Source organism: Mesocricetus auratus, unplaced genomic scaffold (assembly GCF_017639785.1).
Source record: "Mesocricetus auratus isolate SY011 unplaced genomic scaffold, BCM_Maur_2.0 Super-Scaffold_2245, whole genome shotgun sequence".
NCBI classification, from domain to species: Eukaryota; Metazoa; Chordata; class Mammalia; order Rodentia; family Cricetidae; genus Mesocricetus; species Mesocricetus auratus.
In genome coordinates this window covers 42,070,902-42,092,251 of record NW_024429180.1, presented here as the reverse complement: position 1 = coordinate 42,092,251, position 21,350 = coordinate 42,070,902, and the positions used below count along the sequence as shown (strand labels likewise).

At 42.2% G+C, this 21,350-nt stretch overlaps 1 protein-coding gene across 1 annotated transcript; it reads left to right on the top strand.

Moving 5' to 3' along the window:
- The first annotated feature begins 2,849 nt into the window (after positions 1 to 2,849).
- On the top strand, positions 2,850 to 19,785 carry Mtrf1 (mitochondrial translation release factor 1). The gene is made up of 11 exons (XM_005070934.4): positions 2,850 to 3,145; positions 4,239 to 4,350; positions 6,236 to 6,661; positions 7,822 to 7,913; positions 9,574 to 9,655; positions 9,837 to 9,944; positions 10,242 to 10,414; positions 12,376 to 12,493; positions 14,830 to 14,966; positions 17,925 to 18,023; positions 19,319 to 19,785. The coding sequence occupies exons 3-11, from the start codon at positions 6,244 to 6,246 to the stop codon at positions 19,430 to 19,432; spliced, it is 1,341 nt and encodes a 446-aa protein (XP_005070991.1). The 5' UTR covers positions 2,850 to 3,145; positions 4,239 to 4,350; positions 6,236 to 6,243; the 3' UTR covers positions 19,433 to 19,785.
- The last annotated feature ends 1,565 nt before the right edge of the window (positions 19,786 to 21,350 follow it).

The window sequence follows — 21,350 nt, the reverse complement described above, 5'->3', positions numbered from 1 at the left end:
AGGGAGAGATCTAGGTACCTGTGGCACTGACCACGCCCATTTTGGGCATGGCCACATTGTGTAGGGGGCATGTGGGATAAAGGACCGAGGAGAGGGGCACTCACTCTCTTCAGAGTTCCAGTCAGGTCTTGAAAGGCTGCAGAGACTAACCTGGGTTTTCATTTTCTCATGTAAGTAATTTCCCACAATGTAAGTAATTTCCCACAATAAATAACCAACAGCATCCTTATCCCGTGTACTGTTACATTTCTTCAACAAACTCCCAATTTATTAACCTCCTCAAGAGCGAAGAGTTAATCTTGGTACGACCAATGCTCCAGAGAAAAAGTTGGGTCATCCCTTGACTCTCATAGGATATTCTTCTGGAATGTCCCTGAGCTAAGTCAAAGGCCTGTCTTCCAGGCCTGATTTTAAAAGGCCATGGCATTTTCAAGAAAAGTCTGGTCTGGCAGCACGTGCCTATAATAATAGCACTGAAAAAGGATTACAAATTCAAGGGCAGCCTAGGCTATGTAGTGAGAATCTGTCTTTTTAAAGAAGGGACAGGGAGGAGACTACAGGAAATGGGAAATGGCCCAGCCTGCAAACATGAGAACCTGAGTTCACTCTCCAGAACTCAATTTTTTTAAGGCCAGGTAGAACTGAAGAGATGGCCCAGCAGTCAAATGCTAGCTTTTCAAGGGGACCAGAGTTCGATTCTCAGCACGCAGCAGTCACCTCTAACTCCAGCTCCAGAAAACCCAGTGCTCACTTTTAGCCTCCACAGTCACCTGAACGTGTGAACACACACACACACACACACACACACAAATCCTTAAAAAAAGAAAAAAGATACATGGTAGCACACACTTGTAATTCCAATGCTGGGAATTGGGAACAAATCCCTCTAGGCCAGCCTAATGTCTCTGGTGAGCTCTGGTCCAGTGAAAGACCTTGTCTCAAAAACCAAGGTGGACATCTCCTGAGTAATGCTGTCTTCTGGCCTCACACTCATGCACACACAGGCACACCCACGTGTGCACACACATTCACAGGTATACACACATGAACACACGCGCACATGCACATGAACACAAAAAGGTTACATTACATGAAAAGGATAGTCCTACAAAATATTTTTGGAGAATGTACTTATTATGTAAAGTGTCCTATGGCCTCGTCCAGCCCACTCACTATAGATCACTAACTATTTCAGCTTTGGGTGGTACCTTTCTCCTACCTTTCAGCCATGCAGCTGATGCTACTCCATCATTGACATTTTGCCAGCTTCTCCCTTTCCCTGTGATGACCCCACCCCAGCCTCTCCCTGGCCAGCCTACAAAGGAAACCTACCATCCCAAACACTAGGAGGTGAGGTAATTAGGAATACTCAAATTTACCATCGTCTTCATCTCCCTTCTGTGCCTACCTTAGGTGTTTAGGCTATGGTGGCATAATACAGGAGGGAAGGAATTAAAACAAAACGCATACCTCCACTAGCTGTGTTACTGGCAGTTTAAGCCAAAATCTTAGAATATATAAAAGATATAACCTTGGCACAACCAGAAAGCCTAAATGAGGCAGTAGCTGTAATTCTATTACTGGCTTCCTCTTTTGTCTGGAACAAATCTTATTTCTACCTTTCAGCAGGAAATGGAGTTATAACATACTATAATCTGTTTTACAGCAGGGTTATATGAACTTAATGCTTAGTCATTTCAAAGCCAAAATTAAAAGAAAAATGCTGTGTAAATCAGAATCCAATGTTTCTCAGAAAGAAAGCCCAATCCTTTTTGGGAGTATCTGGGGTTTCCAGGCAAGCATTCTTTCCTGGCACTTCACATAGACTGTACCTCCTTTAGAATCTTGCATTAAGTAAAATAATAGCAATAGCAATGATGAGGGCCTCTAAAAGCTCCCAATTCATTTTTACATGCATCATATAGACCATGATTCTAGTTGTTATACCTAGCAGAGCCAAGGAAGACAAAGTAATTGAAAAAGGGTGTTTTTCTGTACACTGATACTTATTTTATGTGACTATCAGGCACGATAAAATCTAGGGTAGCTTGCCTCTGCCTCCCAAGTGCTAGGATTAAAGGTGTGCGCCACCACCTCCCAGCGCCTAGATTTTTCTTAAAGATTTATTTATCAATAAATAGTGTTCTGCCTGAATGTGTGTCTGTACACCAGAAGAGGACACCAGATCTCACTTTGGGTGGTTGTGAGTCACCCTGTGGGTGCTGGGAATTGAACTCAGGACCTCTGGAAGAGCAGCCAGTGCTCTTAACCACTTAACCATCTCTCTAGCCCCTCGCCTAAAAATTTTAATGATTAAAAAAAAATGTCTCATTTAAAAGCAAATCCTCAAGCTGGGTGGTGGTGGTGCACGCCTTTAATCCCAGCACTTGGGAGGCAGAGGCAGGTGGATCTCTCTGAGTTTGAGGCCAGCCTGGTCTACAGATGGAGTTCCAGGACTGCCAGAGCTGTTATAGAGAGAAACCCTATCTTGAAAAACAACCCCCTCCTAAAAAAAAACCTCAAGTCTGTGGATATAGCTCAATGATAGCGCTCTTGTCTAGCATGTATGAGTCCCTAGCTTTAACCTCCTGCACTCAGAAAAAAATAACCAACTTAGAAACTACTCCTTTAAGGGTTTGTAATGTATAAATTCCTGTGATTTCACCTATAACACATTGTAGAACTTAATATCTAAATTAGGAAACACTCGTTTCTAGGTTTGCAAGTAACTTATAGTGGAGGATGGAGCAAGGGGCTTAGGGCGCCGTCGAGGAGACCTGGGTTAGGATAAACTACAACTCCCAGGATCCCTTGGTCAGGGACCAGGAGAGGGCGATCGGTTCCCTTCTGGCTCCCTCAGTCCCTCACACCTCCTGGCCTTCCGGTCCAAATAAGTTCGGCGCGTGGGTTACCCAGAAGAATCGCCTTCCTGCCTCATCATTTCATTCTTGTTTACTGTTACGGACACCTAAAGTGAAGCGTTCTGCCAGAAGCGTCCAAACGGAGGAGGAGCCAAGGCGAAACGTAACCCGGAAGCAGTAGCCTGGAAAGGAGCCTGTTTGCAGTACCTTGAGCCGAAATGTTGGGGACATAGAAGGTTCAGTTATCAGTAAGAAACGAGGACGTCGTTTCCTTCTTTACTTAGGTATTCACAGTTCTTTCCTGGCCTTAAGAACACTGCTGTCCCGCCGCCCACTGGTGTTACTTCCGTACAGAATGCTCCGTAATGCTGACTTACACGACACGATTTTCCCGTTCTGCTCCGGGCTTCCCTCCGGTGTCCCCTTTAACATTCCTGTGTGGTGGGTTTGGGCTCCAAGCCTTGCTCTGCTAGGTGTAGGTAACCCAAGAAAGTAACGTTAAGGTTTCTGGCCTTGATAATTCTCATTCCACGGCTGCTCCTAAAACGGAAATTTTAGCCAGAACTGTTATTACAAAAATTCGCCGTCCTTTTATTCTCACCGTCGGATAGACTCCCCTTCTGATGTATTCACCAATCCCAGCTGTGATTAATAATTTGTTAAATTCATAGTAAAACTCAGCAAACGCTGAGTATTCTGAATATTTATTTCTCTTAAACGATAAAGCTGTTAGATTTAGCGAGATCGAGGGGGCTTACATAAGTGTGTTGCCCAGCACAGCAACAACACTTGTTGCTTATGGTAATTTTTTGCGCGTGTTAGGCAAGTGGTCTATCACTGAACTACCCTCCCCACATCCCCACGCCATTCTGCTAAATTTCGGCCCTCATTTCCAGTCTTAACTTCAGGAGGCAAAACAAGAAAACTTCTGTGTTCCCTCTCTTGTTCAATAAAGTCATACTATTCTGTTAGCTCTTGAATATCTGAGGGAAGAACACATAATTATTGTACATAGCCCGTTTCACCTCATCTGTCATTTTTTAAGAATTGTGTGTGTGTACCAGCATTTATGTATGTGCACCACAAGCACGCATGCACGGTACCCAGGCAGAGGTCAGAAGAGGGTGTCAGATCAATCTCTTGGAACAGGATAACAGGCAGTTGTGAACTACTATGTCGGTGCTGGCCTTGTTCCTCTGCAGGAGCAAGTATTTTTGACTGTCAAAAATCTCTCCAGCTTGGTAGTCTTCTGTAAGTCTCAAAATTATGAAAATAACGTGGACTGTGTAAAAGACTTGGGAAAGGAGGAAAACTTAAGAGGTATCTGTAAATCCCCATGTGGTCTTTTAATGTTTTCATATTAATCTCTCCCTGTAGGTTCTCAGCCGAAAGAGAAGCAGCCCCAAGACGTGCTCACAGGGCTGAGAATGGAAAACTCTGACCTTGGAATAAACAGCCTATGTTACAACACAGACTGTGCCTCTGTCCGGTGAGTGAGTAGTTGTGATGAAGTTACCTGACTTTCTTTCACATCTGAATGCCCTGAAACTAAACAATTAAAATAAAGTGCTGGCCTGGCATGTTCAAGGCCCTGGGGTCAGTGACCAATATCTCTCTTGCTCTCTCCCTACACACACACACACACACACACACACACACACACACACACACACACACACACGCTTCATGCTTTCTCTAATAATAATAATAATTTAAAAATAAATTAATAAATACAATAAAATTGCTCATTTAAGTTTACCCAGACATGTTGACTTACATTTGTGATCCAGCATCTGGGAAGCTGATGCAGGAGGCCCCAGTTTGAAGCCAGTCTGAGCTGTATAGCAAAACCATTTTATAAACAATAAATTAGACTACACAATAGTTGACATGTTAGTATATTCCTTAGACTTCAGAAATCTATGGCTTTAGGTGTAAAGAATGCATCATTTTATAGGTTTTTTTTTTTTGTTTGTTTTTTAAAGATTTATTTTAACCGGGAGGTGGTGGCACACGCCTTTAATCCCAGCAATCGGGAGGCACAGGCAGACTGATCTCTGTGAATTCGAGACCAGCCTGGTTTACAAGAGCTAGTTCTAGGACAGCCTCCAAAGCCACAGAGAAACTCTGTCTCGAAAACAACAACAACAACAAAAGATTTATTTTAGTGTTTTGTCTACATGTATGCCTGCAGGCCAGAAGAGCTCTCTAGATGTCATTACAGATTCCCAGCTACCATGTGGTTGCTGGGAATTGAACTCAGGACCTCTGGAAGAGCCGCCAGTGATCTCAACCACTTAGCCATCTCTAGCCCCTAGCTTTTGTTTTTTGTTTTGTTTTTATTGTTGTTTGTTTGTTGTTTTTGTGTTTTGGTTTTTGTTGTTGTTGGTGTTGGTGGGTGGTTTTCTTACCCTCCTCCCCCGGGCATGATTCTCTGTGTAGCACTGGCTGTCCTGGAATTCTCTCTGTAGACCAGGCTAGCCTCAAACTCACAGAGATCCCCCTGCCTCTGTCTCCCAAGTGCTGGAATTAAAGGCGTGCACCACCACTGCCTGGCAGTTTTATAGTTTTTAAGTGTTTGTTTATATACTCATTTGAGGTTAAACTGCCCTAACCTGTTGAGGTGATGTGTCTGTTAGTTACAGCCCTACACACTTGTCCTAGTTATCTGCATATGTAAGGTTACTCTTTTTGTGAGCCTGTGCACATGTGTGAGGTGTACACGCCACAGCACAGTCATCTCTTTCAGTCATGTGTGTCCTGGGATTGAACTCAGAGGTTGTCAGCCTTAGGTTCTTCTGTCTCTGGGCTGTTTGGCCCGTCCCTCACTTGTTTTTTTTTTTTTTTTTGGTTTTTCTCGAGACAGGGTTTCTCTGCATTGTTTTGGAGGCTGTCCTGGAACTCGCTTGGTAGACCAGGGTGGCCTCGAACTCACAGAGATCCTCCTGCCTCTGCCTCCCGAGTGCTGGGATTAAAGGCGTGCGCCACCAACGCCCGGCTCCCTCACTTGTTTTAATATACTGTTATTTAGAGGTTTCAAGAGTTTCCTTTGTGGGCTCAGCCTGGTGGCACTTCCTACCATTTGGGAGGCAGAGGCAGGCAAATCTCTGAGTTCAAGGTCATCGTGGATTACAGAGTGAGTTCAAGAGCTACATAAGGAGACTCATTCTCTAAATAAATACTATATATATATATATATATACATACACACACGTGTGTGTGTGTGTGTGTGTGTGTGTGTGTATCTTTCTCAGTTATTGCCTGTCTTTGGTGGTAATGAGGTCATGGACTAAAGGTTTCTCTGAAACTCCTAGTTTTATTGTACCGTATATCTTTAGAATTGCTCTTTTCAAATTGTATATCTTACATTACAGCTGCTGAGATGAGTCATCACATGTGTGTTCGGCTTTTTTGGAATCCATTCCTTATTGCTTACCCCCAGAGACATGTCTTCCCCTGCTGTCGGCAGTTTAGACAGTTAAGTCTTGACCCAAGGCTGTGGGATTTTAGACAAAACAAGAGTCATGTTCTCAATCAGCTATTAAATAAGAGTTGCTCCAGGAGCTACTGTCATCAAGATACAAAGATGCTTTGGAAACACAAAGCCCTACAGAAATATATGGAAGATCTGAACAAAGAGTACCAAGCCGTTGATCAGTGTTTGCAGGGCATCTCTGAGAACGAAGGCGACCGAAGGGCCTTACGCAGAAGGCATGCTGAATTGGCACCGCTTGCAGCTGTTTATCAAGAAATTCAGGAGGCCGAACAAGCCATTGAAGAATTAGAGTCAATGTGTAAAAGTGGGTAAATGATATCTATGCACATATAAGTATACAACTGATTGAACTTTGAGCTCTGTCTTTTAAAAAGCCTACAGATAATAAGCTCACTACTACTTGGTAAGAGGACTATATCCTTACTTGGTGTTTAACGTATTTCATTTGCTTGGGGTCTGCTAAGAGTCCAGGCTCTTTGTGGTACTCACCAAGAGGTTTAGAGTCTGGGAGACTTGACGTCATCCTAAGTAATTTACTAAGGAACAGAATGCTAGTTCCTCTCCCATTGCAGTGCTCGTATGGTGTAAAATGAGAGAATATATGTGTTATTGATGATATGATCCCTAGTCTGCTAGAGAGATACATAGGGTTCTAAAGAGCATCTCAGCCCTCAAAGCCAGGCAGGCTAGGTGGATGGTGCTAGGTGACACCACACATTGTGAGAAGCTCAGAGAAAGCTTTGCATTTTATGTGTGATAACTGCTGTTTTTTTAAGAGTTAGCTGTGTTATTTGTTTTTGAGACAGGTGTAGACAGTACACATGCTCCCAGGGTAGCAATGGAGAAACTAGGAATGTTAATCATGCAGGGTTGTTTCCTCAGTGGAGGAAACGTATACCTGTTTTCTACCCAGAAGGCTGGGAGTAGATATTGTTAGTAGCATGGTGACCTTTGCTATGTAGGGCCAGGTCTCACCCAAGTCTCCCTCCCTAGACCTTTATTTTTGTTTCACAGTCAATAGAAGCCGTGCTTAGGGGAGCTGTCACATGTGCCTCATAGTCTGCTGATCCCTACATTGTCTGTATGATTGGGATAATTGTTACCAGGAAACTTTTCTCCAAAATTGTACAGTACTTAAATAACTAAAATAAACTAGCCTGGTGTCATGCTCCAGAAGTTGGGACCAGCCTGGCTAACTAAGTCATGCTGAACCAGGTTTCCTTCTTGCTTCTTGACGTTTGTTTCTCTGTCAGCTGTAATATTTGCAGGGACCCCCTTGTCCCCAAGACACGGTTTCAGGAGGCTGAGGCAGGAAGACAAGGAGGCTAAGGCCAGCCTGGATGTCACAGTGAGACTCTCCCAAAACAAACAAAAACTTTGTAGACATCGATGAGGTAGTTATTTAATGCTTCCTCTGTAAGAATTTTCAAAATAATTTACTATTCTCCCTGTTGCTCATTTTAGGTCTACATAAACAGGATGAAAAGCAGTTGCAAGAACTTGTATCAGAAGAAAGGCAAACCATTGATGAAAAGATCAACGCACTGTATGGAGAGGTATGTTTCAGACAGTTTACCAACTTCAGTAGTGCTAATACGAAGGAATAGTGGTTTTTTTCTAGATTAGGCTTTGATGCTCAAAATAACTTCTAACAGTGGTTTTTTTTTTTAAACATGATGAGTAATTAGGCTATACTTAGTATAGTTTGCTGAAGGAGCATTGGAAGAGAATTGAGATGTCAGTGAATGAGGACTCCCATAGGCAGAGGAAAATCATAGCAGAATCTATTGTCTCTTTAGGCAGGAAAACATAATACTGTAGGAAGGAAATTTAGGAGACCAATGAGATGACTCAGCAAATGGTCTGTACACACCTGACCCAACTACCTGAATTCTACTGTATCAGACAGAAGACAGGAGAGAACTAACTCCCTTGAGTTGTCTTTCAATGTCCACGTGGCACACACACACACACACACACACACACATACATAAAAATAAATGAGTAAAATCTTAAAAAGAAATGTAGTCACTATGGGGACAAGTCAGATGGTTTTAAGTATTAGAAGCTAATGGGTAGGTTCATGTTATTCTGTTGGATTGAAAACTTGCATGATGGAATGAATCTAAGTGTAGTGCCAGCTAGTTAGTACAGGTGTTTAGTTGGGACTGGTAAGACTGTGACATGCCAGGGACTTTCAGGGTTCATGGCACTGTGTCTGCTTTAGCTGATAATCTAGTTATGAAAGGGCAGATTCTACAATTGTGGCCTCTTTTTTCTAGTTCAATAGGTAGTTTGTTTTTAAAGGCAGTGAAGAACATAGTGCCATGTCCCATATTTCCCTCAGTTGTAGTTTTCATCATAGTCTCTCCAGCTTTCTTACTGGGAGATCCAGTTTTTAAGGACTTAGAAGGATGAATAGAGATATCACCTAGTGAACCAAAGGCAAAACAGATCTGATACTTATTCTAACATTCTCTCCCACCAACTATCATTTCTAGCAGAGATGGAGTGTTTCAGAAATTGGCAGCAGGGAGGAGAGTCATAACATGTAGGTACTTTTAGTTTGATTTGAAAGACCTTTTAGTAACTGGGAGGTTGTTTTCCTATAATTCCTAGGAGGGAAACTCTACTTTATTAGGAACCCAGGACCACCCCCCTCTTCCTTTTTTTTTTTCTTGTCACATGTGAGAAACTATTTGACTCTTATCTTGAGTCCCCTTAATATAGTCTTTAAATAGAATGACCCCACCAGGAATACAAGGTGTGGCATAGAGCTGACCATCATTTATAACTGGGGAGACTATGTAATTATATGTCAAATGTCTTCATTTGGAGTAAATGAAGATTTAAAAACTTTGTTTCATTTATCCGATAAAAGATGCCACTGTTTAGAACTAATTATAAGAAGCAAAATCTGAACAAAGCTGAATGGAACACTCTGAACTTTGATCATAATTGACCTCATTTTAGAAGATGAAGATAATCTGATAACATTGCTGAAAATACTCAAACAAGTAACTTCATTGTTATGTGAACTGATTATCTAATTAGGTTGCTTAAGATACAGTTTTAGGACTTACCTTCTTGGGATAGTTCATGGTTTTGTTAATTACTGACTTCTAAAATATACTTTGAGGGCTTTGATTTAGCCCTAAGTACTAATATACCAGGGAAAATAAGCACATCAGTGGTTGCATTTTCCTTCTTTTCCAGCTTTTGGAGCAGCTAGTGCCAAAGGAGAAGTATGACAGAAGTGATGTTATTTTAGAGGTGACATCTGGAAGAACTACTGGAGGTCAGAAAAATCAGTTTATGTAAATGCATTTTAAAAACTGGATTTTACTTGGTTTGACATCACCATACTTGAAAAGCCCATTACACGTGTTTAGTTTTGGACACATTTCCTGGGTGCTTATACCTAAGGATGTACTCTCTAATATTTGTACTTACTGAATAGCTTGTATATTTTCTTTTAGGTGATATCTGCCAACAGTTTACCCGAGAAATATTTGATATGTACCAGAATTATTCATACTATAAACACTGGAAATTTGAGCTGCTGAATTACACACCAGCAGATTATGGTAAGCATAAATGGAAGACTTTATCAAAGGTGCTCCAACTTATTTTACTTGTAATGCTGGAACTAAAGATGTTCACTACCACATTTCGCCTACAGTAAAGTTCTTAACTACTGAAGAGATCAGGATGGGAACCATGCTCCTAAGAAGGAGTATGTGAATTAAAGAAAAAGTTCCTGTGGAAACTGTATATCTACCTTTCCTAAACTAGAGCAAAGAGCCAGGCATGGTGGCCCACAGCTTAATTTTAGTACCCAGGAGGCAGACTGCACTAGTATTTCTTTATCTTTCTTTTTCTAGGTGGACTACATCATGCAGCTGCCCGAATTTCCGGAGACAGTGTCTATAAGCATTTGAAATATGAAGGTGGAATCCATAGAGTTCAGCGAATCCCAGAGGTGGGCCTGTCATCAAGGATGCAGCGTATTCACACGGGAACAATGTCAGTTATTGTCCTTCCTCAGCCAGATGAGGTAACTTCACCAGGACACTGTGACACTGGCTCCATGTAATGTGTATTGTGCGAAGAAACCCTACCCTCTAGAAAAGTCTATTTCCATGGTTGACAATTGATCTTAGTAGTCTTTATTTAGACTCTTTAACTCTTCCCCAGGTAAATTATCCTGATCATCCCTATAATGTTTCGTTTATTTTGTCTTATTTAAAAAAGAAGTCACAGCGTCAGGCAAGATGACTCAGTAGCTAAAGGTACTTGTTGCCAAGCCTGATGACCTGAGTTTAGTTCCTGGAATCCACGTGGTGGAAGGAGAGAACTAATCTTCCCAAAGTTGTCCTGACTTCCACAGGCATGCTTTGTCTCCCACACATGTGTGCAAACACACACACACACACACACACACACACCCCACATACACACTAATAAAGACAGCAACAACTAACTCTCTCACAGTCATAGAGGTAAACGGTCCCAAATCAAGGTGGCTGCCTGGTCCTAATTTCTGAAGGGTGGCACCCTCCCAGCTTCCAGTAGCTCCAGGTGTTCTTGGCTTGAGGCTCTATACCACCAGCTTCTGCTTCAGATTCCCATGGTCTTCTCTATGAAGGGAAGTCAGTGTCTTGTCAGGACACTATGATTGTATTTAGTCTATCTGGGCATCTAGTACAATCTTTAAAAAAATATGTCTTTATATACATTTATCTATTTGTGTGTCTGTATGTGAGTGAGCACATGCCCCATAGCTTGCATATGGAGGTCAGAGGGCAGCTCACGAAGCCAATGCTCTCCTACCCTGTGTGTCCCATGAGTGGAAGTCAAGTCTTCAGCCTCAGAAGCAAGTACCTTCACCTCCTGAGCCATCTCACCAGCCCTGTATGTCCTTTAAACTCAGTTGTGTCTTCTCAGGACTCCTTTTCAAATAAAGGTCAAGGAGTAAAAATGTGGCCTCCAATAAATAAACTCACGCAGAGGGGAGGGGGAAGAGGAGAGACAGCACGTAGGAGCCCCGGGAGCAGTGGTTAAGAGTTCACCCATTCATATACATGTACAAACCTCACACAGATTATGCCTTACATCCCCCAAACATCCTATCTGCTAGATTCAGTTTCTTTGTTCTACAAGAGGAAAATGAGTCTCAGGAGAAGAGATTAGCCTGAGCTGCCCCACTAACTGGGGTTAAAACCCAGTATAACTAACTCCAAGCACAGCTTCCTTGTTCTCCACTGTCCTGCTCCATCATATCTGTCCTGTGGTTGTCTCTGTGAGAGCTCAAACAAGAAGGTGGAGTGTCACCCTGTCTGACTGTGGCCGAGACTGCGAGGGTGTAGAACAACGGCTCAAGTGTTTCAGTGCGAAAGCGGCGTGGGATGAGATTTTAGTGAGAAGGCGAATTCCTCACCTGGGATTCTGGGAATGATGAGACTCAATGATGTGTGTTCCAGATATGTTTATGTTCTATATAATGTGGGATAACCAGTGGTGAAACTCCTAAAAGATACATAATGCAGTGCTCTCAAGGCATCCTGTCAGTACTTAAAAACTCCCCGTTTAGGTGGGATGCAGCTGAAAGGTAGAATGCTTGCCTAGCATGCATAATGCCCTGGATTCAAGCCCCATCACCTCAAAAACACGACAGTATTTCACTGGAATAGCTTGTTTATTAGCCTGTGGTGGTGGCACATGACTTTAATCCCAACGCTCGGGAGGCAGAAATGGGCAGATCTTTGAGGTTAAGGCCAACCCGGTCTGTAGAGTATAGAGCTAATTCCAGGACAGCTGGAACTACACAAAGGGACCCTGTCTCAGTGGGGTGGGGGGGGGGGAGAAACAGAGACAGAGACATAGGTTATTTATGGTTCTTTCTTTGGTATTCTTTTTTTTTAATTTGTGGTTTATATAAATAGTTTATTTGAAAAATCTCAGAGTAAAGTATTTGTGGCATTGTGAATTTACTTATGCTATATATTTTTGTCCTAGGTAGATGTGAAAGTAGATCCCAGAGATCTGCGAATAGACACATTTCGATCCAAAGGAGCAGGCGGGCAGCATGTTAACACAACAGACAGTGCTGTGAGGGTTGTCCATATCCCCACAGGTGAGCAAGCCCTTTGCTTTTGTCTTAGTTACTTTCTGTTGATGCAACAGGACACCATGACCAAGGCAGCTTATAAAAGAAACATTTGATTCAGGGCTCATGGTTTCAGAGGGTTGGAGTCCGTGACCATCATGGCAGGGAGCATGGCAGCCGGCATGGTGCTGGAGCAGCAGCTGAGAGCTCATGTCTTGATTCACAAGCACGAGGCAGAGAGAGCTAACTGAATGGTATGGGCTTTGAGAACTTAAACCCCCCAACCCCCCACCCCCCGTGACACGCCTGCACAATCAGGCCACACCTCCTAATCCTTTCCAAACAGTTCCACCAACTGAGGATCAAGTACTATATATTTGAATATATCGACAGTTTAAAGATAGCAGTGGCATTATGGATCTGATGTACAGGTGTGTCTGTTTCCTCCTGTTTGGAAACAGTTCTTCCTTTGAAAGATGCAGGTGGTAAGCACATCTGTGCGGGAAAGGTGCTTGGATATGCTGCTCAGTGGTGCTCCACGAGCAGTGCTCCAGCTCAGTTCCAAAGGGAACAGCATGGACATGCCATAGCTACGGACCCTGTCTCATCTTGTAGATGAGCTGCTAGTGCCAGGAAGGCTCTGCTGCCCTGAATATTGGTCACTTGGTCACCTTGATAAACTGTAAGCTTTTTTTAAAAAGTTAAGGTGATTTAAATACATTGCTATATAATAGGGATACATTCTGAGAAATGCATCATTACGCAGTTTATCACTGGGTGAAAATTATAAATGATCACAACTAAGATAACTCTCAGTAATAAGATTTTATAGGATAACTATTATATGTGCCGACTGTCATTGGCCAAGTTGTTATATAGTGCATTAGCATCATTTTCAGACTTAAACAATTTTTCTTTCTAAATTTTCATTTATTTTTAGGTTACTAAAGAAAGTATGTGTGTGCGTGTGTGAGAGTGTATGCTGGTGTGTGCAGGTGTGCATGTGTCGTCATGTATGACTGCTAGGAGTCTTATCCTAAAAAGCCAGAGTTACAGGTGTTTGCAGGACGCCTGGCTTGTTGTTACATGGGTGCTCGGATTCAAACTCTGGTCCTCACAGTTGATCAGTAAGCACTCCCAAACGCTAAGCCAGGATGGGAGAGAGCACCAATTAAGTTAAGAGCACACACTGTTCTTGCAGAGGACCAGAGGGCGGTTCTCAGCACCTAGGACAGGTGTCTCACATCTGCCACCACAGACACTGCATTCATCTTTTTTTGTTGGGGCAGAGAGTGGAAGTGACACTAAAGACAGGACCCAGGCTTCAGCCTTGCCAGCTTGGCTCTGTCATGGAGCTCCATCCCCAGACTCGCATAAAGGGGCATTTTCAACATGGGCCTCTTTCCCGGTATTGTGACTGAAAGAGGAAAGGCCGAGTGCTCGCTGAGTGGGACAGAGGGTGGACGGCACTCCCTAGAGGGTGGCAGAAGTTTACTCTTAGAAGAGCAAAAAAGGAGAGGAGGTGCTCAGAGAATAAAAGTAAATCTGACCAGTGCTGCCTCGGGCTTCTCATCTGAAGATTTCAGAGTCACCTCATAACACTCCTGTAATCCCAGGATGCTGTAAACACAGTGTTTGAGGAGCTGGTGTCAGATCTCAAGCTGGTCATGTGAAAATTTCAGTCACACCTCATCACACCCCTGTAATCCCAGGATGCTGTAAGCACAGCATTTGAGGAGCTGGTGTCAGATCTCAAGCTTAAGGACTGCCTAGACTGCACAGGGAGATCTTATTAAAAAAAAAAAAAAGGCCAGGTACAGTGGCACATACCTTTAATCCCAGCATTTAGTTGGGAGGAGGCAGGCAGATCTATGTAAATTCAAGGCCAGCCTCCTCTACAGAGCCAGTTCCAGGACAGCCAGGACTGTTATACAGAGAAACCATGTCTCAGACAAAAACCCAGGCAAATAAACAAAAAAGACTACATAGTGAGTACCTGTCTTGAAAACAGAAAAGAAAAAAAAAAAAAAAACCGAAATATTTCATTTAGATATCAGAATCGAAGCAGGCAGTTGTACAGTCATCACCAACAGTTCCTAAAGTGTGCTAAATCTAAACTGTTGTTTATCTTTTGTCACATGTCCTGATTAACCTTTCCCCTTACAAAGTTCCTCAGTCAGGTGTGGTGGTCCACAACTTTAATCCCAGAACTCCTGAGACAGAGGCAGACTGAGTTCAAGACCAGCCAGGGCTATCAGTGAGACCCTGTCACAAATAAACAATAAAAAAGTTCTCGTCTCTAGTGTATTTGACCTGTGGAAATGACTAGTGATACTTTACCTCTGATTCCTGTTGTTTTTCAGGACTGGTGGTCGAGTGCCAACAAGAACGATCACAGCTAAAAAACAAAGAAATAGCTCTGCGTGTGTTGAGAGCTAGACTCTACCAACAGATAGTTGAGAAAGACAGGTGTCAGCAACAGAGTGCTAGGAAGCTGCAGGTAAGACAAGTGTAACAATTGTAACACTGTAGGAAAGGTATTTCATGCAGAAAGTGCAGTGTGTCCTAACATGAATGGATGCGTCTTAGAACATAGAGAAATGTGCTTATTTGTAAATGAGGAAGAGCTTAAATGCTCTAAGTGTAGCCTGAGGTGTTGGGATTGCATTTAGGCATGCTAGTTTCTAACCAAAGAATAAATGAATAAATAAATATTTCTTAATTGTGTTTATGTTGTAACTGTCTTAAAAGGAAATTGGTGGGGTTTTATTTGTTTGTTATTTTTTCCCCCATGACAGGGTTTCTCTGTGTAGCCCTGGCTGTCTTAGAACTCTCTGTAGATCAGGCTGGCCTCAAAATCAAAGAGATCAAGCTTCTGCCTCCCTAGTGCTGGGATTAAAGGCTTGCTACACCACCGCCCAGTGGAAATAGGTTTTAAGACAAAATAATTGCCTGGAAATTAGAAGATTTTCAGATACTTAAAGGACTGTGTTTTTTATTACAACTCTATATGAATCAAACATAAATGGCACTTCGAGAAACAAGGAAGGGAGATTGCTGCTGGAGTCTGGGGATAAAGAATCAAAGGAAGATTGACTTTTCATTTCACGCCCTTTGCTACTTCTTGAATTTTGTTTAAAAGATGTATTTATGGTATAAAATATAGTAAGCTGGGCATGGTGGCATTTGCCTTTAATCCCAGCACTTAGGAGGCCGAGGTATGCAGATTGCTATAGTCTACCTAGTGACATCCTATTTCAAAAAAATGTTACATATAAAATATGTTATATATTAATGTAAGTTATATATGCAACTAAGTATATTCTAAGCAATAAATTCCACTGTTTTAAGTAAACAAAGTATAAATTAAAGTCTTCAAGAATGGTGAAGTTTCTCTTTGAGAGAGCCTAGAATAGAAAGTAGAACTCAGAAATACGTGTGCCTAGGATTGTGTATGTAGCTTGGTGGTCGAGCACTTGCGTAGTGTGTGCAGGGTCCTAGCTTTGACCTCAGTACTGCAGGAAGAAATTTAAAAAAGAGTGAGAGGAAGGAGGGAAGGCAGGCAGAAGGAAATGTGCTTTTATGTGTTGTTTTCATATAGGCATGCTACAGTAAATCAAACTTGAAAGACTTTTGTGAGCTTTTAGGAAAGTAAATTGCATAAACCTTTTAGACAGCAGGGCATGGCAGCACACACCTTTAATACTAGCTAGCACTTGGGAGACAGAAGCAGGAGGATTCTGTGTTCCAGTACAGCTAAGGCTGTTCCACAGAGAAATCCTGTCTGGAAAAAAACAAAACCAAAGCAAAACAACAACAAAAACCTTCCAGATATCATTCTGCTCATCATGATATGAAGCTTTCCCTGTTTGTCTTTCTAGCTTTCTGTGCCTGCTTCCCAGCTTCTAGTATAAGTGAAAGGACAGATGGTGTGTTAGATCTCATTTGAGTGTCTAGAAACACCTCAGCCGCCTTGTGTATCCATGAGCTGTTTTAGTAGCAATTGCTACCGTTTCAAACTTTTTCTTCAATCATGCAGTGGTCTTTATGCAGTGCCCAGTGTTCAACCCTGGTTGCCTCATGACCCAGGAAGTTTTTCAGATGCTTCACACCCTCAGCCCCCCACCCCTGCTCTTCTGATCTAGAGTGGGGTCCTAGTATAGTGCTTTCCAAACCCAGCTTGACTGAAGGAATGGCTAAGGGTCTGTTTCAGAACACACAGTCCCTAGTTCAGTATGTTTATGATTGAGCTTAGAAGTCTGTAACTTTTTAAAATTCTCCCGATAAGAAGTTTCATTTCATATTGTTTGCCTCACACTTTAAGAGAATGAGTCAGTATTTGGGAGGCAAGAAGATTGCCAGTTCCAGATTAGCCTGTGCTGTACAGGGAGAGTCTGTCCACAGAAAGAACAAGAGAGCTGGGGGCAGTCAGTGGGAGAGAAGAAATGGGTTTCTTTAATCTTAAAAGATGAAAGCAATTGAGAGAATGCTGTGTCTGTTTGAGGGGACAGGAACAACCTAAGCATACAAGTTACCATTGCATGGGGTGATTGGTGGTGATCCCACGCTGTGTAAAGGGGTCAGAGAATGTATCTCAGTTACTGGGCAGGGGTGGTAGGGGTGGTAGGGAAGGGCATCCCTTAACATGATAAGCTAGACAACACATGACTATGACATGAAATAGCAAGTGGCATTGTAGAGGTTCACATGATTCTCAGAAATAATGTTGGGAAGTCTGTCCATGCTAAGAGGTGCCTTGAATGTTGAGTTCAGGTAAGTGCTCCTAGCAGGCAAGAAGGACCCATGGGAGAAAGCTTCTCAGACAACAGCCTTAGGAAGATGAAGCAAGGCAGCTCATGGAAGCCGAAACATGCAGTGTTAATGTGTGCTTTTGCAGAAGTGCATGCAAAGTCAGGGTATATCTAAGGCACCCGCTGGGAATGGGCATGTGGATAAACCGAGAGCTTTCTCCCCAGAGTCTGCATCAAGCTACACAGTGGCACAGTGTATGTTTGAAAATTAAAACCTCTAAAAAGGAAAGAAAAAAAAGAGCACATAGTGGGTTCATTTGTAGGACAGGAGGAAGAACTGATTGGAGTAAAAAAGATGATTCATTTGGTTTTTAATATTTAGAGTTTGAACTGTCAAAGAGACATTTATTCTTACTCCACAGCTGAGCTCCGGGTCTGTAGTTGTCTGTTTGGTAGACTCAGGGTGGAACTTGGGCCTTTTGCTGGGTAAGCATACATTCTCCCATGCAGCTACTTCCCCAACCCCAAATCCACAGTTTTAAGATTTTCTTCTGCCTGTTCTTGTCTTGTTCCATGACTATAAGTGGTTTTTAGTAGATATGTAAATCCTTCAAAAGTCATGTATAATGAATTTATTAAGATTTAATATATATTGTAATTTTTAATTTTAAAATTAAAAATACTAATTTCTTTCTATTACGGGACAGGTGGGAACAAGAGCACAGTCAGAGAGAATCCGGACATATAATTTCACCCAGGATAGAGTGACTGACCATAGAATAGCGTTTGAAGTTCGGGACATTAAGGTAATACTGTTTTATGTACCTTTGCTTTGTTAGAAAGTATAATCAAGCCAGGCGTTGGTGGCACACGCCTTTAATCCCAGCACTCAGGAGGCAGAGGCAGGTAGATCTCTGTGAGTTCGAAGCCAGCCTGGTCTACAGATCGAGTTCCAGGACAGCCTCTAAAACAATACAGAGAAACCCTGTCTCAAAAAACCAAAAAAAAAAAAAAAAAAAAAACCCAAAAAACAAAACTATAATAGTATAATCAGGCTGGCAGGATGGCTCACTTTCTAAAAGCATGTAAGTGTAATAAATTCTAACTCTTTTGTTATGCCATCACATATTATTATAACAAATACACACATTTACAGGTATTCACTTGTAATTGCCACAAAGTTAGCAGCTTAAAACAAAATGTTTTATTATCTCATGAAGTTTTTGTGATACTAGGAGTTGAACCCACCCATGCTAGATAAATGCTGTACCATTTAGTGAGACTGCTCTACCCTGTTTTAGATTTTTGTAGGTCAGAATTCTAGGCACAGCTGTGTTGCTCTCTGCTTGGGGTCTCACAAGGCTGAAACAGAGGCAGTATGGCTGATCTCTCACTTTTCTGGGCTCCTTCCTATTCCTATTCCAAGCTGCGTGACTGACATGCTGTTGGGGGAAGCTGCTCTTAGCATTAAATGTTGTTGTAAGTTGCTCACCAAGTGGCTCCCTCAAACACCATCTCCCCACTTTTAATCCTTTCTTACAGGCATGGGTAGGCCTTTTTAAGGGTACATCTGATTAGGTGAAACCCACTAGAATGACATTGTACTTTATTAACTCAAAGTCACCTTATTTATTACCTAGTTCACAGGCCAGGCAGTGAGCCTGGTGAGCTGCAGGGTCACTGGAAATTAACAGAGGTAGATACCTGATACTGACCTCTGGTTTCTATCCATGTTCACATACACATGTAGCCACTGCATGTATGCACATGCACATATAATAAGGGAAAAAGAAATTAAAAAGGAAAAATATCCCCAAAAAATGTAGAAGTCTTGGACTGTTAAGATGACTCAGTTGGTAAAACGCCTGCCTTGCAAGCATGAGGAGCATGTTTGGCCTCCAGAACTGTACAAACCTTGGGACTTTTTTTTCCTCCGGGGCAGGGTTTCTCTATGTGGCTTTGGAGGCTGTCCTGGAACTCGCTCTTATAGACCAGGCTGGCCTCGAACTCACAGAGATCCGCCTGCCTCTACCTCCCAAGTGCTGGGATTGAAGGCCGGTTTATCATCAGGGTTCATAATAACTGCGTCTTTTTTCATCAGGAATTCTTACGTGGTGAGAAATGCTTGGATCAGCTAATCCAGAGACTGCTTCAGTCAGCAGATGAAGAGGCTATTGTTGAATTTTTGGATGAAAGCCTTAAATCAGTGAAATAAATGTGGCTTATTATTATATAAGTGAAATGGACTTTGATCAAGAAATAAAGAAGTATGGAAATCTTAATGAATATTCATAGAGTACAGCTGTCCATACAGACTTTTTATAGAAATTTTAATGAATGAAAGTCACATTGTTTTGTTTTTTTGGTTTTTCAAGACAGGGTTTCTCTGTGTCACCTTGTCTGTCCTGGAACTTGCTTGCTCTGTCAACCAGACTGGCCTTGAACTCAGAGAAAGTCACATTTCTTGACATAAAGGATTATTTGGGGTTTCAGTAAATAATCCAACTCCTCAAGTAGAAAATAAGCTTGTAACATCAAAAAGAAATAAAATATCGAGACTCAATTGTATAAGATGAGTCAACTGTTTCTTTTAGGCCTTTAAAAAACATAATCATTTTTCTTCCAAGTGAGTCACATACATGCCTAGCTCATATAAAAATTACATTTTTTAAAAAAATTACACAACAGGCGCAAGACAAATTAGTAGCTACTACATATTTGAAACAGAAGTGATGCTTGCAGGCAGCTCACACACCAGGCACTCTTCAACTGAGGGAAAGTGGTCTTACTAAAACTCTTGGCAGTTAATGACTAAAAGGCAATGTAGAATCACTTTGAATAAGAAAATGGAATGAACAGTCTATGGGCTCTATGTAAGTATGGGGGAAGAACAGTAAGATGAACCAGGCTGTCAGATGAAGTTGGACAAGGAGGCAGTGGTCACTCACTGGTAAATGGCATTGGAGCTTGAGTTCTGAGATGAGCAGGTACTATGCTTTTTATGCAGTCTTTTAATGAAGTAAAGTGTATATATCCCTTGCCTTAAAGCCCAAACAGGTGAAATACATTATACATGAGAGTGACTAGAATAAAAACTAGGAAAATGAGTTGCAGAAAGCTGAGCCCAGTCTGCAGAAAGAAGGGAATCTAGGGAAGTCCATCAGGAACAAAATCATAGGGGACAACAGGATGGGCCCCAGGAAAGACATCGGCAATGAGTAAAGGAATAGCATCAACCAGCATGGGACTGGTGGAGTACCCAATGAGAGACATGTGATCTCCTCGGGAGGGCCCTGAGTTGGAAACATTCATGAACAGCAATCAATAAGGATTCTGTTGTAGGTGATTATGTCAATGGCAAGAAAACTCTTGGAAGTAACGGTAGTAAGGAGCGCGCCGGTGATAAAGTGGTGGCAGGAATGAAGGATGCCTAAGTGCTGTGTTGGCATTCTGCTACTTTGGTTTGCTCATCTGGAGAGCGGCCTAGCGATGCAGAGAATCTCTCATCGGAAGCCATCATCTGTATGAGCTTCAGTGATTCTGACCCCTCAACTTCTACTTGAAGAGAGCCTTGTTTTATGACTGAACTGTGCTTGAGATAATTTCCTAGAAAAGAGTTTCACAACTTTGTTTAGTGCCAATAATTACAAGGAAACTGGTACTGACATTCAATATAATTTAATGTACATCGAAAGCTCAGATCCGAATACAGTTCATTGAGTTTGCCAGCTGCATCCATCTTTGCAAACACCTGCTCAAACAGAAGAAAGCCTTTGATCCATCTCCAAAGTTTCCTCAAGTTTCTTTTCAATCTAGTAATCCACCAGGTACCTGTTGTTAAAATGTCTAGGTTTTTTTTTTGTTTGTTTTGTCTTTTTTTTTTTTTTTTTTTTTTTTGGTTTTTCGAGACAGGGTTTCTCTGTGGCTTTGGAGGCTGTCCTGGAACTAGCTCTTGTAGACCAGGCTGGCCTCGAACTCACAGAGATCCACCTGCCTCTGCCTCCCAAGTGCTGGGATTAAAGGCATGCGCCACCAACGCCTGGCTAAAATGTCTAGGTTTATCCAGTAAGGAAGCACAAACTGTGACTCAGCGATCCCATGTGGAGTTTTATTTGGTAGACAGGGAGGGAAAG

Coding starts and splice junctions, on each gene's coding strand:
- Mtrf1 (XM_005070934.4), top strand. CDS start 6,244: ATGAGTCATCACATGTGTGTTCGGCTTTTTTGGAATCCATTCCTTATT. Junction 7,914..9,573: donor TCAACGCACTGTATGGAGAG/GTATGTTTCAGA, acceptor CTTCTTTTCCAG/CTTTTGGAGCAGCTAGTGCC. Junction 9,656..9,836: donor ATCTGGAAGAACTACTGGAG/GTCAGAAAAATC, acceptor ATTTTCTTTTAG/GTGATATCTGCCAACAGTTT.